General features: G+C 44.4%; 1 protein-coding gene across 4 annotated transcripts in view; it reads left to right on the top strand.

Annotated features, from left to right (window-relative positions):
• Positions 1–14002, top strand: part of MPZL1 (myelin protein zero like 1) — a 62818-nt gene extending 48816 nt beyond the window's left edge. For all 4 annotated transcript variants that reach the window (XM_054046318.1, XM_054046310.1, XM_054046301.1 and 1 more), the window contains 2 exons: positions 4162–4267; positions 13608–14002. In XM_054046318.1, the coding sequence (XP_053902293.1) occupies positions 4162–4267; positions 13608–13709 (208 nt within the window). In that variant the 3' untranslated portion in view covers positions 13710–14002. The remainder of the gene's footprint in view (positions 1–4161; positions 4268–13607) is intronic.
• The last annotated feature ends 9349 nt before the right edge of the window (positions 14003–23351 follow it).

Raw genomic sequence — 23351 nt, 5'->3', positions numbered from 1 at the left:
CAAAGACCCCAGTCTAGAGGGAGAGAATCACAGGATTCCACCCCAAGGAAGGTGAGCGCAAGAGGCTCAAACTTGAAACCTAAGCGGGAGAACCTCACAGAGACCATGATTGGGTCAGAGGTGCAGTTAGCTCTGGAACTGTGACATATGTGGTGGTAGCAGGTGTGGGATCTATGGCAGTGATAAATTTCCAACAGTACCAACAGCAGTGAAAACAAGTATTGTAGAAGAAGCACCAAGAAAAGTCAGTCATTCAGGGAAAGACAAAACCAGGAAGATGAGTTATGAGCAACTAGGAAAAATCAACTGGTGGAATGATGCAGAGGCAGCTAAACTCAAGAGCTGACAAAGGCACAGCTGACTGAACTGCCATACTCTGAGGCCCAGAAATGAGATTTCAAGGCCGCAAGTGTACCCAGATCTCAGGGGGAGATGGCAGAGGTCGAGGGAGACCTGGGAGACTGCTTCTGAGCAGGAAGTGGAGAAGAGGAGGATCCCAGGCAGCAACTGTGCTTCATCCAGACTGAATTCACTACTTCCGCAGTTGATGTGGAACAGCTTGCAATTTGAAGAGAAACTACAGCTTGCGAGAGGCAGGCTGCGCTTGGAAACCCAGAAACTTGGGGACAGCAGTACCAGTCCAAAGACAAACTGCACCAGTGTGAGCAAGGAGAGAGGGAAAAGCAGCAGCAGCAGGAAAGAAAAAGGAAAGCCAGCTGGAGCTTGAATGGGAGAGAAAGTGCTGAGCTTTGCTTGTTCCAGGAGGTGGAGACAGATCCTGTATCCCTGGTTCCTCTGAAGGCGCAGACTCCAAATTGTTACCTGGCTTTAGGAACAGGTGTATTTTTAAATGAGTTGTGAATTGAACAGGGTGGGTGTGAGGATACGGTAGTGTCTGGCTTCACTACTGACAGGGAAGACCTTAAAGCTTTCATCCATATGTAGGGTGACCAGATGTCCCAATGGGTGAATGGTGAAAAGCAGTAACGAACTGGCTCATGTTTCTGGAATTGCCTAGTCTGTCTGCAGAGGCCCAGTGCAGTCCTGGAAAGGTTGTCTGCATCTCAACCTTAAGAGTTAACTCTGTGGCTGAGTCTCCAGAGGGAGGAAGTCACACAGCTAACTTGTTTGGGGCATACAGTGTTCATGCTGATGGGTTTACACCCGAAACAACTGCACGTAGGTCTTAGCAGACAAAGGACTTGAAACTGAGAGAGACCCTATCTGGGAACTGACTGGCATGAGACTGTGGCCAACAAACAGGCCCTGCAGGAGAACCTGAAATGTATTAGACCTCCCAGAGTTGGTCTCCCATGTGGAAAATGGGTGACCACCTACTAAGTTAGGTGTATATATATGAGTTGTTTTAAGATGTTTTCTCTCAAATACTTTTGTTCTAAATAGATAGTAAGTTGCTTTCTGAAAGCTGGCTGGTCACTGGATAACCCTAACACTGCCCCTGAGAGAACAGAACATCAGGTGCTGAACTGAAGTCAGACCTACTGAGGTGATCACAGTGACTCGTAGGAGTCTGCAGCCAAGGACTCCAGTCTGTAGTGAGAGACTTGTAGGATTCTGCTCTGAGAAAGGTCTCAGGCCTGTAGCTGTTGCCTAAGTTGCGTGACCTCAAGGAGACCATCGGGGTCAGAGGTGCAATTAATTTGAGTGGTGACAGTGTCTAAAGAGCTCTTCTTCACCCCACCCTGTTCCCAGCTGGAGACCTTGGAGAAAATGGGTTCATTAGAGTCCAATGGTAAGACTGAGTGAAGTGAAGTCAGCTGTGTGTGCTCAGAGTTCAGTGTGGAAAGCCTGGCTTTCTTTCTGTATGTGTTTTCCCCATAACTAAAGAAAGCATGCACTGACACGCATCAAAGGTGCTTGTATCAGGATTCAAATGCCTTGCTTCAGGTTGTTCCACTTGAGTGTTTTCCAGGTGAAGGATGCCAGTGTGGGTGCCAGGGTTGGGTCAGTAATATTCGTGCACTATACATTTTAATAGATTTAACTATTATAGGTCACCTTCCAGCAGAGTCATCTTTAAACTTAATACTGCTTTCACTGACCATATCAGCCCTGCATGTGTTGGTTAAGGGGAGGGCCAGATGTGCTGTGATTGCTGTTAATATCACTATCAAATGTTCATGGACTAATTTTTAAACAAAACTAACCCAATATGTGGAAGTGTAATGCACAGATTGGGATAATGGTTCTGTCTTGAACTAAAGTGGGGAGGGGGCATTTGGGTGGTGTTGAGAACCCCTGCATGGCAGTGCCAAAACCTCCATTCTTATTCTGACTTTGGTTTTTTTTCCTTTTGCCTTGATGTGCTGGGATCGGATCCTGCTTATCTTCCTCTCCTTACAGAGATCCTGATATAGACGCCAGATTGGGAATGTAACAGGGCTGGGTCTCCTCTTCCAGTCCCACTAGACACCATGGTAACTAATCACATTGGTGGTTGCTGTTAATACCTGTGTGTATGTGTACACATTTCCTCTTCCCTTGCTGACTAACCAGCTAGCTCTGTGCTAACATAACTCCATTGTGACTTGTGCTGGATTGTCCTGTTACAGACTGTTGGCAAGCGGATGGCACATTTCATTGGGAGCTTGGGTTTCATTGTCTTCTGTCTAATTGGGGTGGGAAAGCTACTTATCCCAAACAGCGTACCTCAGTCTCTTCTAGTAGTGAACTCACCAGTGGACTAGAACATAGACCGTTCAGAGTTCTTCCCTGTGGGAATAAAACTTCTAAATTCCCAGTGCCTGTTCCTCTTTGTGACAATAATGATGGATTTCTAAAGTACCCATCACCATGATCTGTAGGTGCACAAACTTCTTAAAATTGCATTGTGACCTTTAAGTACAATACAGACCTATAGGAATACACAGTCAACCCCAGGAATCTACTGTAACCCATTTTAGCCATTTAAAGGGCTGCTCTCAGTCCATTTCAGCCAGAGTAGAAGCTCCTCACTGCTGGGTCTCCAGGTCCCTTTTTCCAGTATTCCCCTTTTTACTGTCCTGTGTCTGAGATGCTGGCTCTCTAAAGGTTTGATTAACCCTTTGGATAACAAAAAGGTTGGCCTGTGAGGAGTTGCATTCTGCTCAATGTCATTGTCATTATTCATGTGTTTGTATTTGCTGCATGTGTTGTATGTGTAAGAGGTGGGGCATTGTGGGGGAGAGAGGGGTTAATTAGTGGGCAGAAGAGTGGTGTTAAAGGGAGTTCCTATATTTGTTTTGTGTATAGGAAGAAGTGGCATGTTTCTGTAGCGTATCCTTGGGTAAGAGGAGAAAGGTGAGGCTGGTGTTCAGAGGAATGGGCTGCTGCTGGGACCAGGGGTGGCCTAATGAAATTTTAAAGGACTATTGCTCATTTTGGTCTCCTTAATCCCAGGTCCATCCCAGATATGTGAATGTTTTCTTCTACCTTCTCTCCCCGGTCTCTTCTATGGAGATTGAAAGGAGGAGGTGGAAAAGCAAACCTTACTGAACTAACTTCAGAGCTGTCGGCCTCCTCCCCAAAACTGTTCCCAGAGTTGCTAAGTGAAATCTCTTTGATCTGTCCTGTTAGAAGTATAAGGGGCTGCAATTACGACCCAGCCAGTCTGTCACTTGTGACAACTATGATAGCCACTACAGGAACTGACATTCAGAGAACAAGAGATTGAATTAGTCTGGAATCCCAAATACAAAAGAATTAGCCAGAAGACTGATGGCAGCCACCTATGTAGCATGGAAGAGCTGGTGGCTCCTGCCACTCTTGTTGCTAGATGTAGTAATGGTGAAGTTCAAACTGATATGGGCTGAGGAGGGGGTTAGTTAGCCTGCGCACAGTTAGAAAGTAGTTTGTATTCCCACCTGGATGTTCTCTCATGCTTCATATGTAGGACAAGAAAGCACATTCCCAGGTTCTTATGGCTTAATCTGGCTTTATTGGGTAGAGGAGAATAGCTGTGATATGTATGAGGACAAGTGTATGAGTGACTGGGTAGGCAGGGAGAACGTGTGAGCTGGTCTCAATACCCATTGTGATCACTTTTACTTTGGCATAGCCTGCCACTTCATCCTGCCATCACTCGCTTTTGTTTTTTGTTCCTGTTTTTTGTTTGTATCTCTTGAACGTTGTCCTGCAAATTCTGCTCTGCCACCTCGTCAGCTGCAGTACCTCTGAGAGCTTGATGTCACCAGTTAAGCAGGCTCCACGGAAGTCCCCCTCCGACACAGAGGGTTTGGTAAACCACGTGCCCGCCAGATTGCACCAGGTAAATTTCAGTACTCTCCAATGCAGGGACCTCCCAGGGTGTGGGAGAGGTGGCTCCATGTTGTGGAGAGGATGAAGGGTGGGGTGGGAGAGGTGAATTAGCTGGCTGTGTTGTTCCATGTACTCAAGCAGCTGGGAGGAAAAGGGATCTGCTCTGTATGGGATTGGGTGTAAAGCTGTAGTTGGGGTTTGTGAACTAATACTTCATAGCTTTAGCTTTTCCAAAAAGCAGGGATTCAACCTAGCAGTTAATGAACTGACCATGAGATGTACATCACTTTTGGTCTTGTGCTCTCTATGGGAAAAAGACTTTAGTTAACATGGTAACTGACGTGAGGTAAAATCCTAGTGAAGACAAGGCAGTTTGCTGCCTTCACTTCTGTTAGCAGATTGAGGTGGTCATCGTCATCTTAGTGTATGCTAAGGTGACACGTGACCAGGATTCACCAGGATTGGTCTGCTGGTTGGATCGTTAGCTTCCCTGGCTTGGGCCAGGTACTGACAGGGAGTGTGATGTGAATGCTAATCCATGGCTCCCAGGTTGAAATAAAGATCTTCTTACATGTGAAAACTACATTATTTCATGGGGCAAGAACACCTCTTTTTCCTAGTGCAGATGCACCCTAAGACTGTGTGTCTACACAGTAGCTGGGAGGTGTGATTCCTAGCTCAGGTAGATGTATATGTGCTAGCTCTGCTTAAGCTAGTGCTCTAAAAATAGTAACGAGCCCACGGCGGCATGGGCAACGGCTTGGGGTAGCTGCTTGAGTAAGTACCTAGGATCTTGGACAGGGTTGTACTCTTGCATCTAGCCTGAGCTGCTGCCCACCCTGTTGCAGCCACACTGCCTTTTTAGTGTGTCTGCTCAAGCAGAGCTAGCACATATGTCTTCCAGAGTTGAGCCTCCCAGCTGCAGCGTAGATGTAGCCTAAGTGGTGAATAGGCCTGTCTTTGAAAGAGTGAGTCAATGCAATTGAAGCACAAAACAGTAACAGTCTGCCTATGAGTATGATGCCTTTGGCTCCTGTGTGTTCATTCAGCCTTGTGGACTTCTAACAGTTCATTTCACCCTCCTGGGGCTTTGAACCTCTATGGTTCCACTCAACAATTGAAGGCAGAATCTGATACTGACCTAGACAATCATCCCACAGAAAATGAAAAGTGCCTTCATGAGTTATGGGAAAAATCTAGTGGAAAGCCTTGAAACCTCTCAAAGAGGGACACTATATATAATATGGGTGTGAGTTGGCAAGAATGTTCAGGGATCCTTACTACATCTCCACTACAGCACTTAAAGCAGCACAGCTGTGCTGCTGTAGCACTTCTGGTGAAGACGCTCTAAGCCACTTGGAGACAGCTCTCCTGTTGGCTTAACTCCTGCCTTTCTGAGAGGCAGTAGTTATGTCAGCAAGAGAAGCCCTCCCACCGACATCATGCTGTCTACACCGGTGCTTAGGTTGGTGTAACTTATGTTGCTCAAGGGTGTGGATTAGTCACACTCGTGACTGATACAAGTTATACCGAAGTAACCTGTAGTGTAGACAAGGTCCTTGGAATGCATAACTAGATGTCTGATTGGAGCTGATTGAAGAAATGAGACATCCTAATCAAAACGAGTGATCTGTATGAACACTCTAAATGTACTGTTTGAAAACTTTTATGTTAATAGTGCCAAACATGCTACGCACTTCATAGAGCAGAATGAAGGCAAAGTCCCTGGCCCATAGAGTTTACAGTCTACATATATGAAAAGCCACAATGCAGTATTCTGAAAAGGAAGATTAGGTGGTTTCATAGCTCTGGTGGCTTTGAATTTTAGCCCTGGTATTAGCTGGAGGACTTGTAAGTGATTGGGAAGGGAGCATACTTGCAGTTTTCAGAACTGTTTCTTAACTTTGTAAAATCACTTTGTATTCCCTTTGGATGGAGTTTATCCATTAATAGATTTTTTTTTTTTTTTGGCTGCTTCCTAGAACAGATGAATGAAGATAAAACTTTCCTTTCAGCTACAGTCAAAATTAAATATTTCAGATTTATAGTAATGTTGGGCTGCCCTGAGCAAGGAGGTAGGCGGGAAGCATGAGGCTGTTGGTTTGAGTTGGGGTAAGCGAAGTGGTGGGAGGGGCATAGTTTACGAGAGATGAAGCAAAAAAAACTTGTCTAGACTAGGAGAAAAGGTATTTTTAAAATCAATAGTTAACCCATTAAGTGGAGCTTAAAATGTGTTAGCACCTAGTATAGACAGAATTTAACATATTTGAAAACCTGTTTTCCAATTGTGATCAACCTAAGTTTGCCTCTAGGGTTAACCTTGACTAGTTAAATGGAGGTAAAAGATACTAATCTGTGTGTACAACTAGAGAAAGGGTTAGCAGCTAACTCAGACCTTTTAATCTAGACAAACAAAATGCCAGTTTTTTTTAAAGATGTCTATGCTAGGTGCTAAGTGTTTCAAAACATGTTAGTTAAAAGGTGTTGCCTGTCCTTGATTTTTGGTCCTCCCCCCTCCCCCCAGGCTTTTGTACACAGGAAATTTATTCCAGAATAAGATAAGGTGTGAATTTAAAGCACAATAGTTGTTCTGGAATAGCTCCCCATGTGGATGAGTTGATTCCTGAATCAGAGTATCCATGGAGAAATTTATTCTGCAACAGCTATTCCAGTCTATTTTCCTGTATAGACAAGCCCTTAGACCAGGGGTTCTCAAACTTCATTGCACTGCGACTCCCTTTTGACAACAAAAATTACTTCATGACTCCTGGAGGGGGGACCGAATCATGAGCCTGCCCGAGCCCCAAGGGGGAGGACAAAGCCCAAGCACCACCACTCTGGGCAGGGGGACCAAAGCTGAAGCTCAAGGGCTTTAGCCCCAGGCAGGGGAGCAGCAACATGAGCCCCAACACCCAGAGCTGAAGCCCTTGGGCTTTGGCCCTGGGCAGTGGGGCTCAGGCTTCAACCCCGGGCCCTAGCAAGTCTAAGCCAGCCCTGGTGACCCCATTCAAAGGGGTCCCGACCCACTGTCTCTTGTCTGGCTCTTATTCCTTGTCTTACAAAGCTCCATTTGGCATATTCGATCTAATTTAAGCACTAGAGACCTCAAATCTTGTGGGACTCTCTTCTTCCTCTTCACCCCTCTAGTGCAGTTAGTACACTATTCTGTGTTATAAATTAAATTAACAAAATTAATCCCACTTTTTAAATTACGGAAGTTTGCAGCACATTGACAATGACCATAACTCTGTCGAGTGTCTACTCTGCCCATGTTACAACGTGGCTGTGGCAGTACTGTGACATGGGCAGTGTAGTCATGCTTTATCGCCGGGGGAGAGCTCTCCTGGCAATTTAAAAAATAACCACCCCTCATTCGGGGTGGTAGCTTTCTATACTGGCACTTTTCAATGCTAAAACTTTTGTCACTGGGGGGCGGGGAGTTTCACATCCCTGAATGACTAAAGTTTTAGCGCTGAAAGTGGAGGTGTGTAGACAGCCTAAATTCTTACAGTTCCAAAGGGAAAGCTGGAGGTGTTGCTAGCTGGGTAGGGAACACTTGAACTTTTTAGGTGCAGAGAAAGTTCTGGGAAGTGGCTTTGTTTGGTTTAAGGGTTTTAGTACTACAGTAGGGATGCGTTTCTTTTAGAAGGTCAGAGGGGATTTTGAACTTAATTCCCCTTTTTGTCATCTGTTTCAGCAAACCTTAACAGCAACTAGCTGCGCCCCCATCTCTCACCCCAATATTTGTCACGGCCTCCAGAAACAACAAACACATTTGCTTGAATGTTTGTTAAAATGATCTACATTGAAGCGAATGTTGCCATTTAAATGGTTCTCAAACTTAAGGGTTGATGCCCTTTAAATAAATGGGACCGTTCACACCGCTTAGAACTATTGTCAGGCTATCTGCGGGCTTGTACAGACCTCAGTGCTTTGGCTTAAACTCTTCGCATTTTTAAGATGATCTGTGCTGCCATAAAGGCTAGGGGCTTATTCAAAACTTTTCAAATCTGAGTAGCTCTACTTCCAGAGAAGCTGAGCATCTGCAGTTCCATTGATCCACATGGTAGCTCTGGGCACACAGCACCTCATTTCTTTTTTTTGGATGTTTAATTCTAACTTCATTTTGTGGAAGCGCTCTCTCAGGATAGCCCACTGTATACCTTACCAGTCAGTACCCAGGAAATCCAGATGTTGTCTTCATCTGGTTCTCTAAATGTTCAGACAGTTGGATACTTCAAGTTCACTTTCACTGTCCTTTCCTTCCCAGCAGATCTCTGTGTATTCCATCGGGTCAGAACTATGTATTGTCTCAATTACCCACTCCATCCTCCTCCTCCTCGTTGTTTCATAGTATTTCATTCCATCCTCCTTCTAGTTATTTCCATTCTGCCATTGCCATTGTTTGGATGAGAGAGAGGAGCATCCATTCTGAGTGCAAGAATTTTCTGTTGTCTGAATAACTTCCATATTAGCATAAGAACTAGCCATATTGGGTCATACCAATGGTCAGTCTAGCCAAGTATCCTGTCTCTGACCGTGACCATGGCCAGATGCTTCAGAGGGAATGAACAGAACAGGGCAGTTTCAAGTGATCCATCCCCTGTTCTCCAGTCCCAGCTTCTGGTAACTGGAGGTTTAGGGACACCCGGGGCATGGCATTGCGTCCCTGATCATCTAGGGCTAATAGATGAAGCTATCTCTCTCTCTCTCCCTTCCCCCTCCCTCCATTGATGGAGCTATCCTCCAGTCTACCTGGTGGTTTGGGTTCCAATGTATTTGACAGGAAAATTAGAAGGCAAATGCCTTCCATTACTGAGCTATGCCAAATACAATGAATAGTCAGCACCTTTGAATACTGAGCTCCTGTATCCTGGGTTTGCAAACTCTTTTCTGGCTGTGCAGAAGCAACATTGGCTCTAAAACATGCTTGCAACTTCACATGCACACCCAGGCCATGTCTACACTACCACTTGGCAAAATTTGTTACTCAGGGGTGTGAATATTCCACTCTCCTCCCCCCCCCCCCCCCCCCCCGCGCGACATAAATTATGCTGGCATAAGTGCTAGTGTGTGCAGTGATATGTTGGCGGGAGAGTTTCTCCTGCCAACATAATTAATCCACCCCCAACAAGCAATGGTAGTTATGTCAATGGGAGAGCTCTCTCCCATTGGCGTAGAGCAGCTACACGAGAGATCTTACAGTGGCACAGCTGCATCTGTACAACTGCACCGCTGTAAGCTCTGTAGTATAGACATAGCCTCAGTTCCTCTCCCCGAGACAAGTTTTTAATTTGGCTCCACAGATCAAAACCAGATAGTATTTCACTAGTGATTAATACATAATACTACATGAAGATGCACAAACAGCCAGTACGAAGATGCATCAGACACTTACAGAAACTGTTTTGTCTGTAATGTGTTATTCAGTCCAATACTTAACTTAGAGCTGGAGCTTAAAGTTGTAGAACATTTATTTAGCATCTTTTTAAGGAATCTAGGAGCATGTACCCATTACAGTCCATGTAGCTGTCTGACTCGCAGGCCTTATGTATGTTTAATTTCAGTGTTCCTGTTGCTCCAGTAACCGTAATTCCCTGGCTCTCCATTGACACATTTTTAGCGCGATAATAGCCCTGTACTACTTCCTCACTGGTTCACTTGGAGTTATGCCCTACTTATGCATATACAGGTTAGTGTGAGGCAATATGTTCATGAATAGCTAAAATGAACTTCAGTCCCATCACAACTGGGCTTAAGGTAAAACTATTGAACCATCCATTAAAACTCCTTTTGGCATTTGTATATGTTAAAACTTAATTGACCAGCTTTCTATATAGATTCAAGTAGCTGAGGATTACCTTCCCCACCCAACCAGGTTTCTGAACAGGTTTTTGTCATGGATATGATTAGGCCAACCTGGTTTTTAATGTTTTCCCAAATATGTACCAGGGCACCACTAACGAGATAGAAATTCAGAGATATTCCCTCTGATTTTAAAAGAGGTCTGCAGAAGGGTGTCTGGGAAGATGTCTGTACTTTGTGTAATGAAGCTCAACGTAACCCGACTACATCTGGTGTCTTAAAAGGCATGCTGGGTTGTCCTCCGCCCCAAACTATATTCTGGTTAGGACCATTGTCTCTAGTTTAAAATCTTTGAAAACTCTCTGCAAGTCTTTCTGCCCCTTCCCCTACAGGGGTAGTGTTTTGCTATGGAAGAAAAGACTGAGGTGTCCCATTAGTGGCATTCACCGATGTGATTGCATTTGCTTCTCAGGAGTAATTACGTGACATTTGATCAGTTACCCAGCAGACAGATGTGTAAAGCACAAATCCCTCAGAACAGGGGGTGGTTGCAGAGATTCTACTTTCTCAGATGTTGGAGAGGTCTGTTAGTAGCTTATGATCTGATCAGACAGTTGGCAGTGATCTGAATAGGTGAGATCTTTACAGTATGTTGGTGTGTAACCCTCTGTGCTTCACAATCACATACCCAAATTGTATCTAAGGGGCAAAGGAGCTGTTTCTCACTCCTAAAGAACAAATTCTTGGGTCATTTGGCACTTTCTGTACAGGTGCATTAATTTGTGTGAGGCAGTCCTGCATTCTTACTGTAAGTAGTGATAGCATCACGATTAATAGCCAGGAACCACCAGTGCCTACTGTCCAGTCCAATGAATTAAATTGATGTATATTGACAGCTTTTTATTTTAAAAACCTTTAGACCATCTCCCTTGGAATTCCTCCCCTTCCTCCTCCCAGTTTCCTGTTCAATAACGTATATGTATGTGGCCGCTATATCTTTTCAGTACCCATGTGTCTCTGGAGGGCATCAGCCTTACTTTCGCTGTTACTTTCTTTTGCCTCCCCTTTTTCCTAGGAGGCTTTTAGCTTAGTTTGATAAATATTTCCCCCAGAAGTAGTTTATAACCTCCAATTCCTCTTTTAACAGAGAAATAGAGTATTTTGGAAGCAGTAGTTGTTGAAGAGCTGCTGAGCAGAAGCATGCAAGAGCTGGCTTTCAGATAGCGTGCCTCTCTCAGGAGAGGGCCAGACTTTTCTCACACCTTGCTTCCGATTACTCTATTGGAGAGTCGATTGTAGGGGCGTCTGATTCAACACAATCACATATGAAACCCAGGAAAGAAAGGGAACCATAGTGGGTATGTGAAGGCCACTTTCATCCAGAGAGATCAGGGAAGCTGAGAAAGTCAGTCAAAGTGACTAAAGGGAAATAAGAGCTGGTGTAGAGACTTGGAAATATTTTGGTTTTAGAACCACTTTTAGTGATGTAATTTTTTTTTTTTCCCAATGGGGCAAAGTCAGTCACTTCCTCTTAGTTCTCATTCGGACTGTAAGTGTGACTGAGGCATGGTCTGTGCTTAAAAGTGAGGTTGACATAGCTAAGTCAGTCGAGGTGTGAAAAATCCACCCCCTGACTGACATAGCTGTGCTAACCTGCCCCTGGTGTAGATGCAACTAGGTCGCTGCTTCTGTTGAATAGCTACCATAATTCAAGCAGGCAGTGTTCCTACACAGAACAACCTCTTCAGTTGGTTTAGGCTTTGTCTACACTACGGGGTTATGCCTATGTAGCTGTGGTCATTTAGCTCTGCACAGAGTGCATCTCTGTAGCATAGATGCACTCTGTGCAGACTCTGTTGTGCTGAGACCACTTCTCAGATGGCTGCACCATCCTCAGCCTTGTGTCCAGGGCATTGTTTGCTATCAGGTAAGGGGGGCAGTTTCATCCCCACACCTTTGTTTGCTCCCCCAGCTTTCCATGTGTGTGTCTGCTCCACTTTTTGCCCCTCCCCCAACTTTGTAGGATATAATATAATCACATATCATGTTTTTTATGCTGATACATCTCTACCCCGATATAACGTGACCTGATATATCCAAATTCGTGTTAGAACGCAGTAAAGCAGTGCTCCAGGGGGGCGGGGCTGCGCGCTCCGGCAGATCAAAGCAAGTTCGATATAACGTGGTTTCACCTATAATGCGGTAAGATTTTTTTGGCTCCTGAGGACCGCGTTATATCGGGGAGAGGTGTGCAACTTCCCTCCCTTCCCCTTTAAATTTTGTGAAATAATGCCCCTGCTTGTATCTAACTCACTGAGAAAGTGCAATATCCTAGCACTGCAACTGAGAAGTTGTCATTATGCTGAAATCAATTTCCCACCCTTTCGCCTGCTTCTCAGATACCTGCTTTTGGGATATGGAGCACTCCAGTCCCATCCCCATCCCACTCTGCACTTCATATTCCTGCAGGTTGCGTTTCAGGGAGCACAGGTATTCGTGGTGAACCTGTGGGTTTCAGCAGAGCATTTAGTACCTCTGTTCTGAAGCTTCATGTGCATTGCTGCCCTCTGGGGCACTGAAACAAAATTGTTTGGCAGTGTCTGTCAAGTTCTTAGGTGTGAACCACAAACTACATATGAGGATTCCTTCATTGATCACTGAAGTGCAGTTATCTGAACATGATAGTAGTTTAACAGAACAGGTTAGGTCATGGAGAATACAAAATCTATTTAAAACCGCAAGAGAATGAGATGAGCTGTTTTGGCCAGAACACAATTTGGAGACCTGCACCAGGCCTGATATTGCTACTCAGGTGCCAAGGGAGCACCTGAGTAGCAATATGGTGACCCCCATGGTTAGATCTTCTGTTTTAAAACCAAGCTAAGGCCCTGGGTCAGTGCTGAGGGAGGTGCACCAACTACTGAGTCATCACTAGCTGCAGCATCTAAGTGGTCCTTGTCACTCTATCATAGGATTGATCTGGTTGCTTACTTCACTGGTGAATAGTGACTACATCCTATCACACTGGCTGCAGGCTAGAATTCATTCACTCTACTTGAGGAACTGATCCTCCAGTGTTCCAAAAGGGAAGTTGTACTGAGGATTTGAAGGTCTGCAGTTATAGTGCATAAAATGAATTCTATCACTTAATGGCAATCTGTAGCACAGTATGATGCTTAAAAAATTAAACCCTAGCTTGCATCTGACCGAGCTACATATCTTCTTCATAGCTTTCTGTGTCTGAGGAAACTCTGATGCATTTCAGAACTGTGGATCTTACCTTGCATTCTTCACACGCCGGCCAATCTAGTTAAAATGAGCCCTTGTGCTGCATGGTACACTGGGGTTGCAAGTAAGGTGACACACCAGATTTCTTGTATAGATGCAGGCTCAGCCCACTTGCTTTGGGGTTCCATTAGCTAGCAGGGACTGTGCATTTGCTGTCCCTGAATTCTCACAGGAGACCCTGCAGCAGGGAGAGGGAAGTGCAACCCATTCTTAAAAGCGCTGATTCTGTGTTTTTTTTTTTTTCTCTCTGTCCTCAGGGCCCAGTAATTTATGCGCAATTAGATCACTCCGGTGGGCAACACAGCGACAAGATTAACAAGTCGGAATCCGTGGTTTATGCTGACATTCGGAAGAACTGAGGCGATCCCACTGTATCCAAAGCAAAACAAAAATTCAAACTGGAATGGCTTGAATCAAATGTGACCCAGAGAACTCACATGTGGCCTTTGATGCCTAGGCTAGGACCAATGCATGTGAATACAGAGAGATATATGTGTTGTGTGTGTAAATAGTCTATTTAATCGTACAGAAGTGAGACCAGTGTTGCATGTTGAGATGCAGTAAGAATTCTGCTTATAAATGGCCAATATTCTTTTTTTGTATCTAGGATAAGGGGAGAAAAAGTGAAAATACATAACATGGCAATTTTAAAGTATTTTTTTTGTCTCAATCATTAATGGGGAAACTGGAGGGTGCTAGGGGATTCTAGATTTACCTGATCATTTTTCAACAGGGTTTTCCTTTTTTGAAGGGATGGATATGAGGAAGGTAGTTTCTATAGGATATTTCCTCTTCTCCAATCTATACAAATTGACTGCCACCTCATCTTACTTATACAATTAGACCTCTTTGCTCAGAAAAACCCTCCCATCTGCATGGGAGAAGGAAGAGCTAAGTTATAAAGGATCTGGTAAATTTTAGCCATTTGAAATGTCTACCCTTCACCCCTTTAAATGTATGAGAACTTTAAATTTATATAATGGTGACATTGCTCATAGATTAATAGATTTTTATGGCCAGAAGGGACCATTATTAGCTCATCTAGTCTGACCTCCTGTATATCACAGGCCATAGAATTGCATATAGTTACTCCTGTATTGAGCCCATGTATTGTTAGAGCTTAAAGCCAGTCCCTTAGAACACAGGGACTGTGTTGGCCCAGTGGGGTTTGTGCAGTGAAAATAAAACCCAACTTTTCATAAGTAAGTGAAGATAGGGTGACCAGATGAGAGGAAGAAAATATCGGGACACATTTTGGGGGGGGGGGGGGGGGGGAGAGTGTCCGGCGGCGGAGCAAAAAAAATAAAAGTAAATAAAAAGCTGAGTGCTGTCAGCGGAGAGAAATATCGGGACAAATTGCGTCCCGACCAAAGATCGGTCGGGATGCGGGACAAAAACATAAATATCGGGACGTCTGGTCACCCTAAGCGAAGGGGGCGTCTAGGAAGCTAGATCCTGATGTGTCCTTCCTTGGGACAACCTGCTTCCAGTGAAACCTGCTGGGTTGTTTGTCCACTTGTAGTAGGAAGCAGGGGCTCTTCTGGAGAGAGATGACATTGCACTTTGTGGAAAAGGAAAAGTGATAAAACTTTACTTGCAATAATCTGTCTATACTGTCTTTCCCTGAAGCTGGTTTAGAGTAAGGGGGAGAAGCGTGATGAATGGGACCATCACAAGCCTGCTGCTATAAGAGGACAGGGCCATCCTTGGTTCCACTGTCACTGACTCTTACTAAAGTCCCATCTCCTGTGATCTGCTAGAACAGGAAAAATTGAATAATGCAGAAAGCTTGCAGCCCCACCTAGATCACTGACATTCTGGCTAGCTTGCTCTTTTGGGAATCTTCCCTGTGACCTGTTTAGTCTAGTTGAAGGCATGTGAGCTAGACCCACACTGGAGAGATTCATTTCAAGGTTTTAGATTCTCTTTGTTCTTCCCTTGTATCTTTATGAATGCTTGCTTATATTTCCAGAGGTTCATTGAGTCCTTCTGGAAGGAAACAAGCTGCCTCTTGTGTGTAGTGAACTGCAGGCATCATGATAGGAGATCTTGTCTGAGCCTGACTAGGGATGTCTTTTGCATTTATGGGAACATAACCAACATTCCATGGCGGGAGTAGATGGCTTCTATGATGTAGCTGTCTTAAAGCTGTAGCCAGAAAGACTTGATGCAATATGGGACTGAAACTATTACGAACTTACTTTCCCTTGATTTGTCTTAACTTTGAAGCTTGTTTATCAGGAACAGTAATCGGTGTTAATGGAAGTGGATTGATTCTGACTGAGTGAGCTGTCTTCAGGTTTCACTCAGTTCAGAGGAGTTCATGATTGCCTTTTGGCTAATGAGATCAGACCAGAGACCTGATCAGTTTTAACCCTATACTTCTAGCCAATGGAGCATGCAGAGTTTCCTCTTGATTCCCTGCCACTAACCCAGGTTTTTGTCAGTTAAAAGGAAATGCAAAATTTAAAGGGCTTTTAAAATTCCTCCAGGTTTGCTGCCTTTGTCCATCCCAGGCCCTGCTGAAGTTTGTGCTGTGTAGGACTACTTCTGATGAATGCCTAGTGCTAAGTAGGAGAAGGCAGGCTTGTAGCACAGCTCAGGGATAAGCAGAATCCCTTGTCAGGGTAAAACAGGTGTAAAAACTGAAATGGGGATGAGGCTAGCAGTTAATACTGTGTGACTAGGCTTGGAAGGATTAGATTTTTATCGGTAAATGTCAAACGTTGATTTCACTGTACATGCACAAACTGATGCATAAATATTTCCATCAATAATTGAAATTTAGAGATACGCAAAGTAAGAAAAATGCTGCTTGAGAACTTATTGGTTTGATTTAAGGCTATATACTTCCTATATTTTGACATAGGATGTTGACAGTTTGTGTGCTAATGGTTATAATGCTTTAACTTTTTAAATCTCAACGTCTACTGTCATTAAATTGTTTCATCCCTCAATTTCCCACAGCTGAAAGTTTAAACTGAAAAAATGCTTAAAACCCATAATTGTGCACAACGTTGAAAATTTAAATTGATAATTGAAAAAGATGCTTAAAGTGTTATTGTCTATTAAAATTATAAATTCATCGCCCTTGGCATAGCTACATCTCTCAGGGGTGTGAAAAATCCACATACCCCTGAGAGATGTAGCTATGCTGACCTAACCCTTGGTGTAGACAGAATTCTTCCATTGACCTAACTACCACTTCTTGGGGAGGTGGATTACCTATGCTGATGGGAGAACCTAGTGTTTGCATCTGCACTGCTGTAGCGCTTCAGTGTAGCTGTGCCACTGTAGTGATTAAAGTGTAGACATACCCTGAATGAAGCGATAGTGAAATCCCAGACTCTGGTCTGATCGTATTAGCCCAGGGGTTCTCAAACTGGGGGTTGGGACTCCTCAGGGGGTTACGAGTTGTCAGTCTCCACCCCAAACCCCGCTTTGCCTCCAGCATTTATAGTGGTATTAAACATTTTAAAAAGTGTTTTTAATTTATAAGGGGGGGGGGTCGCACTCAGAGGCTTGCTATGTGAAAGTGGTCACCAGCCCAAAAGTTTGAGAACCGCTGTATTAGCCCATTTTGGAAGCTGTGAAATGGAATGAATTGGCTGCATTCTTCTCCTCCCCACCACCCCTTTCTGTACTGCAGTCAATTACTCAGTGCTTGTCTACAGTGTGGAGACTATACCAGCATAGCTACAACAGCAGAGCTATGCCAGCATGACCCTATCATGGAGGCACAGCCTATGCTGATAGAAGGGGTTTTTCTGCTGGTGTAGAAACACCACCTCCCTGAACGATGAAAGCATTAATTTGTCAATATAGGTCTCTCTATGGGGGGGAGGGTTAGGTCAGTTTAGCTTTGTTGGTTGGGATGTGTGGGTTTTTTTGCATCCCTGACTGACACAGCTGTGTCGACCTAACTTTTAAGCCCTGGTCTGCACTTCAGATTTAGATTGACCTAACTGCATTGATCAGAGGTGTGAAAAATTCATCGCCTTGAATGCTGTAGTTAAGCCAACCTAACTCCCAGTGTAGGTGCAGTTTGTCTTCCTTCAGTGTAGGAAGCATCTACACTAAGGCACTGGAGCTGTCTCGCTATAGTACCCATACTGTAGACGTGCTCTAAGTGTAGACCAAGCCTAAGGGCTGTTACAATGGAGGCAACTCTTGGATAACGAGCTGAGGTGAGCTCCGTGGGAATTGCATTGTATCCAGGAAGGCGAATTCTTTATAAATCTTGTCTTTACTGCTCAGGGCGTAATATGTCACAGCACAGAAACTAGAGTCAGTACCACAACATTTTCTACTTGTTGGGAGAAGTTGTTCTCCTGACTATAACTGACCTTGTACTCACTGCAGACAAAAACAAATACCCTTTGGGATTGCCGCCTTGGTTCTGTCTGCTACAGGAACTGGCACCTTTTTGAGAGCAAGAGTTGGATGGTATCACTTCTGTTTTGCTTGTCTTCCCCTCAGAAAACATGCTGCTACTCCTCGCTAGAACTGAAAAGCTGGCACAGCAGCAAAATTCTGTTTCAACAACTGAGGCCTTTTAACCCTTAGTTGACCGCCAGCAAACAAGCATGTAGGTGCAGCATCCAGAGGGCTGGTGTTGCTACTTGCTAACTCTGATGTCCAGTGAATGAATTGGCAGCTGTATTCTTCTCCACATCTTCTCTCCAACACCCCTTTCCATGCATAGGTTAGTGTTTGACTGCAGTTCTCCAGGGTTGAGGGGGTAGGACAAGGGTATTTTAGGTGGTGCTTGGAGGAGCTGTTATGTTGAGAGCCTTCCCACAGTAGCAGTGGTCTATGTTGGTACATAAGGCCCAATCTATACCTGGAGTGTTCTGTGTTTTTTAGAGTTCTATTGACATTTCAGTTTATGATTAGAGAAACTGGAATTAGGTTTTTAATTTGTCTTTTAATATTCCAGAGTTGTTTGGGTAACCATCTGCCTTGTAACTCGTGTGTATGTGTACATGTACACAAAACTTAAAGGCTTTGTTTCCCTACAGAGTGGACTGTTGAGGTGGTAGGGTGAAGAACCTTATGATCTCTAACATAATTGCCCTGGAATCTGTTTTAAACCTTGCTTGGCGTTTACATTGTTCTCGTATCTGTCTAGGACCTTTAAAACCATGATTTTTCTTTTATGTATATGCGGGGTGAGGTTTGAGTTGTATTTTTTCCCCCTTGAAAATGAATCTGTGCTCAAAGATCTGGGGTATTGTGGAAGTAGAGTTTCTCCAACAGTATCTACATTGCTGGGGTTGCAGTCATTTTCCCATCATACCAGCATCTAGGTCTTGGCACATTGTATGATAAAGGCCACCAGAATGCATCGAATCATAGAAATGCTGGGCTGGAAGGGACCTCAAGAAGTCCTCAAATCCAGCCCCCTGGTCTGAGGCAGGACTAAGTGATGGAGATCCCTAAATCATAAACTACTTTGCTCAGATTTTATTCCATTGTGTTTTGTTGTTTTTTTTTTAAGGCTTCTTTCCTCCTCCCTCTCAAACACAAGCAACCCCTTTTATTTTTAAGGTATTTCTGCACTTTCTAAAACTGGAATTTAAGTTGAATAAAGTTTCCTGCCTTCTGGGGTGAATATGCTGTGCAGTCTGGTTCCCCCTCACTCCAAAGCAGCTGTAACATGGAGTATTAGAGACACTTTGGGCAGGAAGACAGGAGCTTTTGGTTCTTGTTCCTGCAGACCTCTAACTTGGAAAGTATCTTCCTAAACCGGGGAGGAAAGCCCCCTCCTCAATAAGAGGATAGCGCACCAGTATCCTGCCTGGTTTTGGGGGTGGAGGAAGCAGGACAGACACCTATAAAATGGGTGTATAATTATTGTGGGAGGGAGCCAGGTGTATACTGCATGGCCTCACTAAAGTTAAGGCCGTGGAGAGCCGGGGATAGCAACTGTGCTTTGCTTGGACAAATACTTTTGATTTGGATACTAAAATCATACTGTTAATTTTTCTTGACTGATTTTAATGTTTTCTATTGTAATCTTGTGACTATTTTAATACACTTTTTTCCATTATTTGTCTCTTGTGGTCTGTTGCACAAGTTGTATCTGGTTGTGGATGGGATGGGGAGGGAGACTGGAATACACAAGCCTCCCTTGCACCTTAAAGACAACACAAAGATGACATTTTCCCCTCATCTGACACATGTCACCAATATCAGAATACTGCATGGCTGGAGAACTTTTCACCAGGGGATCTTGACACGTTTTACCAATATTAAGCTGCACAATTCCCCTGTGAGGCAGGTAAGTGATATGCCCCTTATGGACCTAGAAGAGCTGCAAGAAAGGGTAAAGAGACTTGCCCAAGGCTACTCAGCAAGTCAGCAACAGAGTTGAGAATAAGAACTCAGGAGACGGGTCTTCCAGTTCCTAGTGCCACTAGCCCACCGCACTACGAAGTTGCCTTTGCAGAATGCTGTTCTTACCAGTCTTGAAAAGTATCTAGACCAATCCTATTGGACAAAGGCCTCCTGTTGGAAGAGAAAATGCTCTCCCTAACCTGCCACTGAACGAACAGTAATTGTTGCACTTGGCAAAACAGATCAACTGCTCTGCTTAAAGGTCTGACCAGAGAGATTTGTGACAGAGATGGCAACTTCCTGCCATATCCTTGGGAGACCTTATTGAATTAAATGTCTTGAAGTCCATTGTATTAAATGAATGGTTTATGCCGGGGTGGTAACAAAAAGTGTTACATGCTTTTTCCTAAGGAATATCTAGGGGGAGGTGAATACTAATTCCCTTCCTCTGGTTAATGCAAAATCTTTTGAAACTATGCCCTGAGGAGTGAGCCATTGTCTGCTGATCACCTGTTACATGACGCCATGATCAAAAGCCCAAGCTGTATAAAAGAAAGATGGAACTATTCCTGGTGGTTCTGGTTCTGAATCTGAGGTGGTTATGAACTTGTAACCATGGGGGGAAATCCAGTTATGGGTTTTGAAGGACTGACACCTACTAGAGCTTGAGGTTGGGAGTTGGAGTGATCTCCGGTAAACTTTTTAGCATGTGTGTAGTTTCTTTTAGGCAGTCTGGCTTGCTGAGGATATCTGTGTAGACAGGGAAGTGCAAACTGGAAAAATCTGGTCAGGAGGGGGGAGAGATGCAGATTTCTACCTGTGAGATGACAGCTGAGGAGCCAGGAACCCTTAAGGGACCACAAAGAGGGAGTACAGTTCCCCCTGAACTGTGACAGTATTAATAAAAGCGCCATCTGCCCTTAGGATCTATGAAAACTAGGCATGTGCCCGCTCTCCATTTGGGACTCTGCCCCTTGTGGGTGTGGTGTTAATCCACCTGGGACACTACACAAAACTGGCCTCACTAACTAACTTAAAATATTAGCTCTACTTTTGATCAAGCAAGGCTGTATCCCTTCAGCAGGGAGAGCAAATCACTCATAAGTATTTCCTAGGCCTCTCTCTTTGTGGTAAGAGATATATTGACACTGAAAGAAAGCAAGAAATCCTTAAGCTATGAATCTATGATGAAGCAATGTCATTTTACCTATCAGGCTAGCATCTTCTGGGCAGATCAGAGCAGTTTGAAGCAATGAGAGCCTTTTGTGACTACTAATGATGGCTTAGGCTGGAAGCTGAGTTTGTGCTTACATTCCATCTAATTCACTGTGGATGGGCACAACCAGGACCTAGAATTTTTTAGGTTTCTGCTTAAAGTTCAGTGGCCCTCATTAAGAGTAGGGGTTTGCCCACTTTCCTTAGCCATTGAGAGCAGGCTATGTATCCTCCCACCCTACCTGTGCTGGCTATATTTCAGGTATGGGGATTCCTGTGTACGTATCGTTTGTAAAGTACTTGGGATGAAAGGCACTGTGTATATTGAAGGGATGTGACTAAAGCAGGAGACTGAGTCAGGAGATCAGGGTTCTGTTTTGGCTGTCATCAAATCACTTGCTCAAGGCCACTTAGCCTCTGTTCCTCAGTCCATCTACTCAAAGCATATAGCCACTAACCCATAGCAGATGCCTTCACTATGCCACGATATGGAAGGAAAGGGATACTGTACAAACCCCTCTGGGTTTCCCAGTGCATCATGTCTTTTCTGACTACATTTCTTGTGGCTGAGATTATCTTGTCTTGGGCACTTTGTCTGTATTATCCCAGTTTGATAGTTTTGTCATTTCTTTGTAAACCTCTTTTAAAAAGTTGCTGTCTTCTATCCCATCTTCAGGGAATGGCTGGCATCTCAGAAACCAGAAACTGTTGCAAATGTGGACTTCTTAAGGGTGATCACTGTACCTCAGACATGTTAAGGGCTTACTTGAAAGCTTTGAGATCTTGAAATGGAAGGTGTTATAGAAGGTGTGACAAAGTTCCTCTATCTTGGTGGGTCCTGCGCTTATTGGCGGATTTTCTTGCTTCAGAGATTCACCATGTGGGTTGGGGGAAACAGCTGGAGACCTTCCCCTCTGGGAGAACCCATAGTCCAGATCAATTGGAAGGCTTGGGGGGAACCCAGGCCCGTCCTCTACTCTGGGTTCCAGCCCAGGACCCTGTGGACTGCAGCTGTCTATAGTGCCTCCTGTAACAGCTGCATGACCGCTACAACTCCCTGGGCTACTTCCCCATGGCCTCCTCCAAACATCTTCCTTATTCTCACCACAGAACCTTCCTCCTGGTGTCTGTTTAATGCTTGTGCTCCTCAGTCCTCCAGCAGCACACCCTCTCTCCGCTCCTTGCGCCTCTTGCTCCCAGCTCCTCACACTCTCACCACAAACTGAAGTGAGCGCCTTTTAAAACCCAGGTGCCCTGATTAGCCTGCCTTAATTGATTCTAGCAGCTTCTTAATTGGCTCCAGGTGTCCTAATTAGCCTGCCTGCCTTAACTGGTTCTAGCAGGTTCCTGATTACTCTAATGCCCCTTCTCTGGTCACTCAGGGAACAGAAAAGTACTCATCCAGTGACCAATATATTTGCCCTCTACCAGACTCCTGTACCCCACTGGTCTGGGTCTGTCACAAAGGGCAAAGTATTGAATTATTACTTTCTAGTGATGTGCTGCTAATATTTTTTTAAGAGGCTCCAACAAGCGTGCCCCCCCCCCCCCCCCATCCTACCTTAGTCTGTTTCTAAACTCTGTACTAAGAGTATTTAGAGGTGGGACTGAAGGATCTTCTCGTTCACCCCTCCCCACCCCCTAGAAAGGAACACCTCACAACTGTAACCAAGAGGGAGGCACTATGTTTGGCAAATGGTTTAGTTTGCTGGAACCATTCCCATTCTTTTCCTGAAAACACAGTGCAATGATGGTCACACTTGAGCTTGTGTGGCTTGGTACAATGTAAGTGGAAATGGCAGACACTGGAGCAAATCTAGTTCATTTTTAAAGTAAAAAGTGGCTCTCCAGAGATATTTGAATGTCAGTGAAATGTCTGTGGGAAGGATGGTTCAGCAATAATCAGAGGTGAAGAGTGATCAGAGCCTTGTCTTGATGGGCAAAAAGGGAGTGTTTCAATTGTTAGCTTAACACCTGAAGTCCTTTAAATCATTATGTTGGAGGTGTAATTTCCAGCTTGGGTAGACATATCCATGCAAGCTCTGATTGAGCAGTGTAGCTGAAGTGGTCTGAGCAGTGGGACAGGCTAGCTGCCCAAATATCATCCTGTCAGAGACCTTAGGTACCTACTGGTGGTGGCTAGTTCATCCTTCCACCATTTTAGTGCACTAGCTCAATTGGTTAGTTCAGGTACATCTACCTGAGCTGGAAATTACACCTCCAGCTCTAATGGTAGACATACCATTAGAGGCAGGCTAACACATTTGAAGCTGTTATCTGTGGCCATGTTTTAGCCTAGGTTACAATATGGCTAGTGAACACTGCTTACACATGTTAGCCTGCAACCTACTAGGGCTCTTCAGTTGTTGTGTTAGGGCTAAGCATATGTTTGCCCTTCCTTCAGTTTAGCAGAACTAGAACACAAAGGGGATGGGAAGAATCTCCCT

Source organism: Malaclemys terrapin, chromosome 1, assembly GCF_027887155.1.
Source record: "Malaclemys terrapin pileata isolate rMalTer1 chromosome 1, rMalTer1.hap1, whole genome shotgun sequence".
In the NCBI taxonomy this organism is placed as follows: domain Eukaryota; kingdom Metazoa; phylum Chordata; order Testudines; family Emydidae; genus Malaclemys; species Malaclemys terrapin.
Note: the sequence above shows the minus strand (reverse complement) of the source record. Positions and strands in the feature narration are given on the sequence as shown.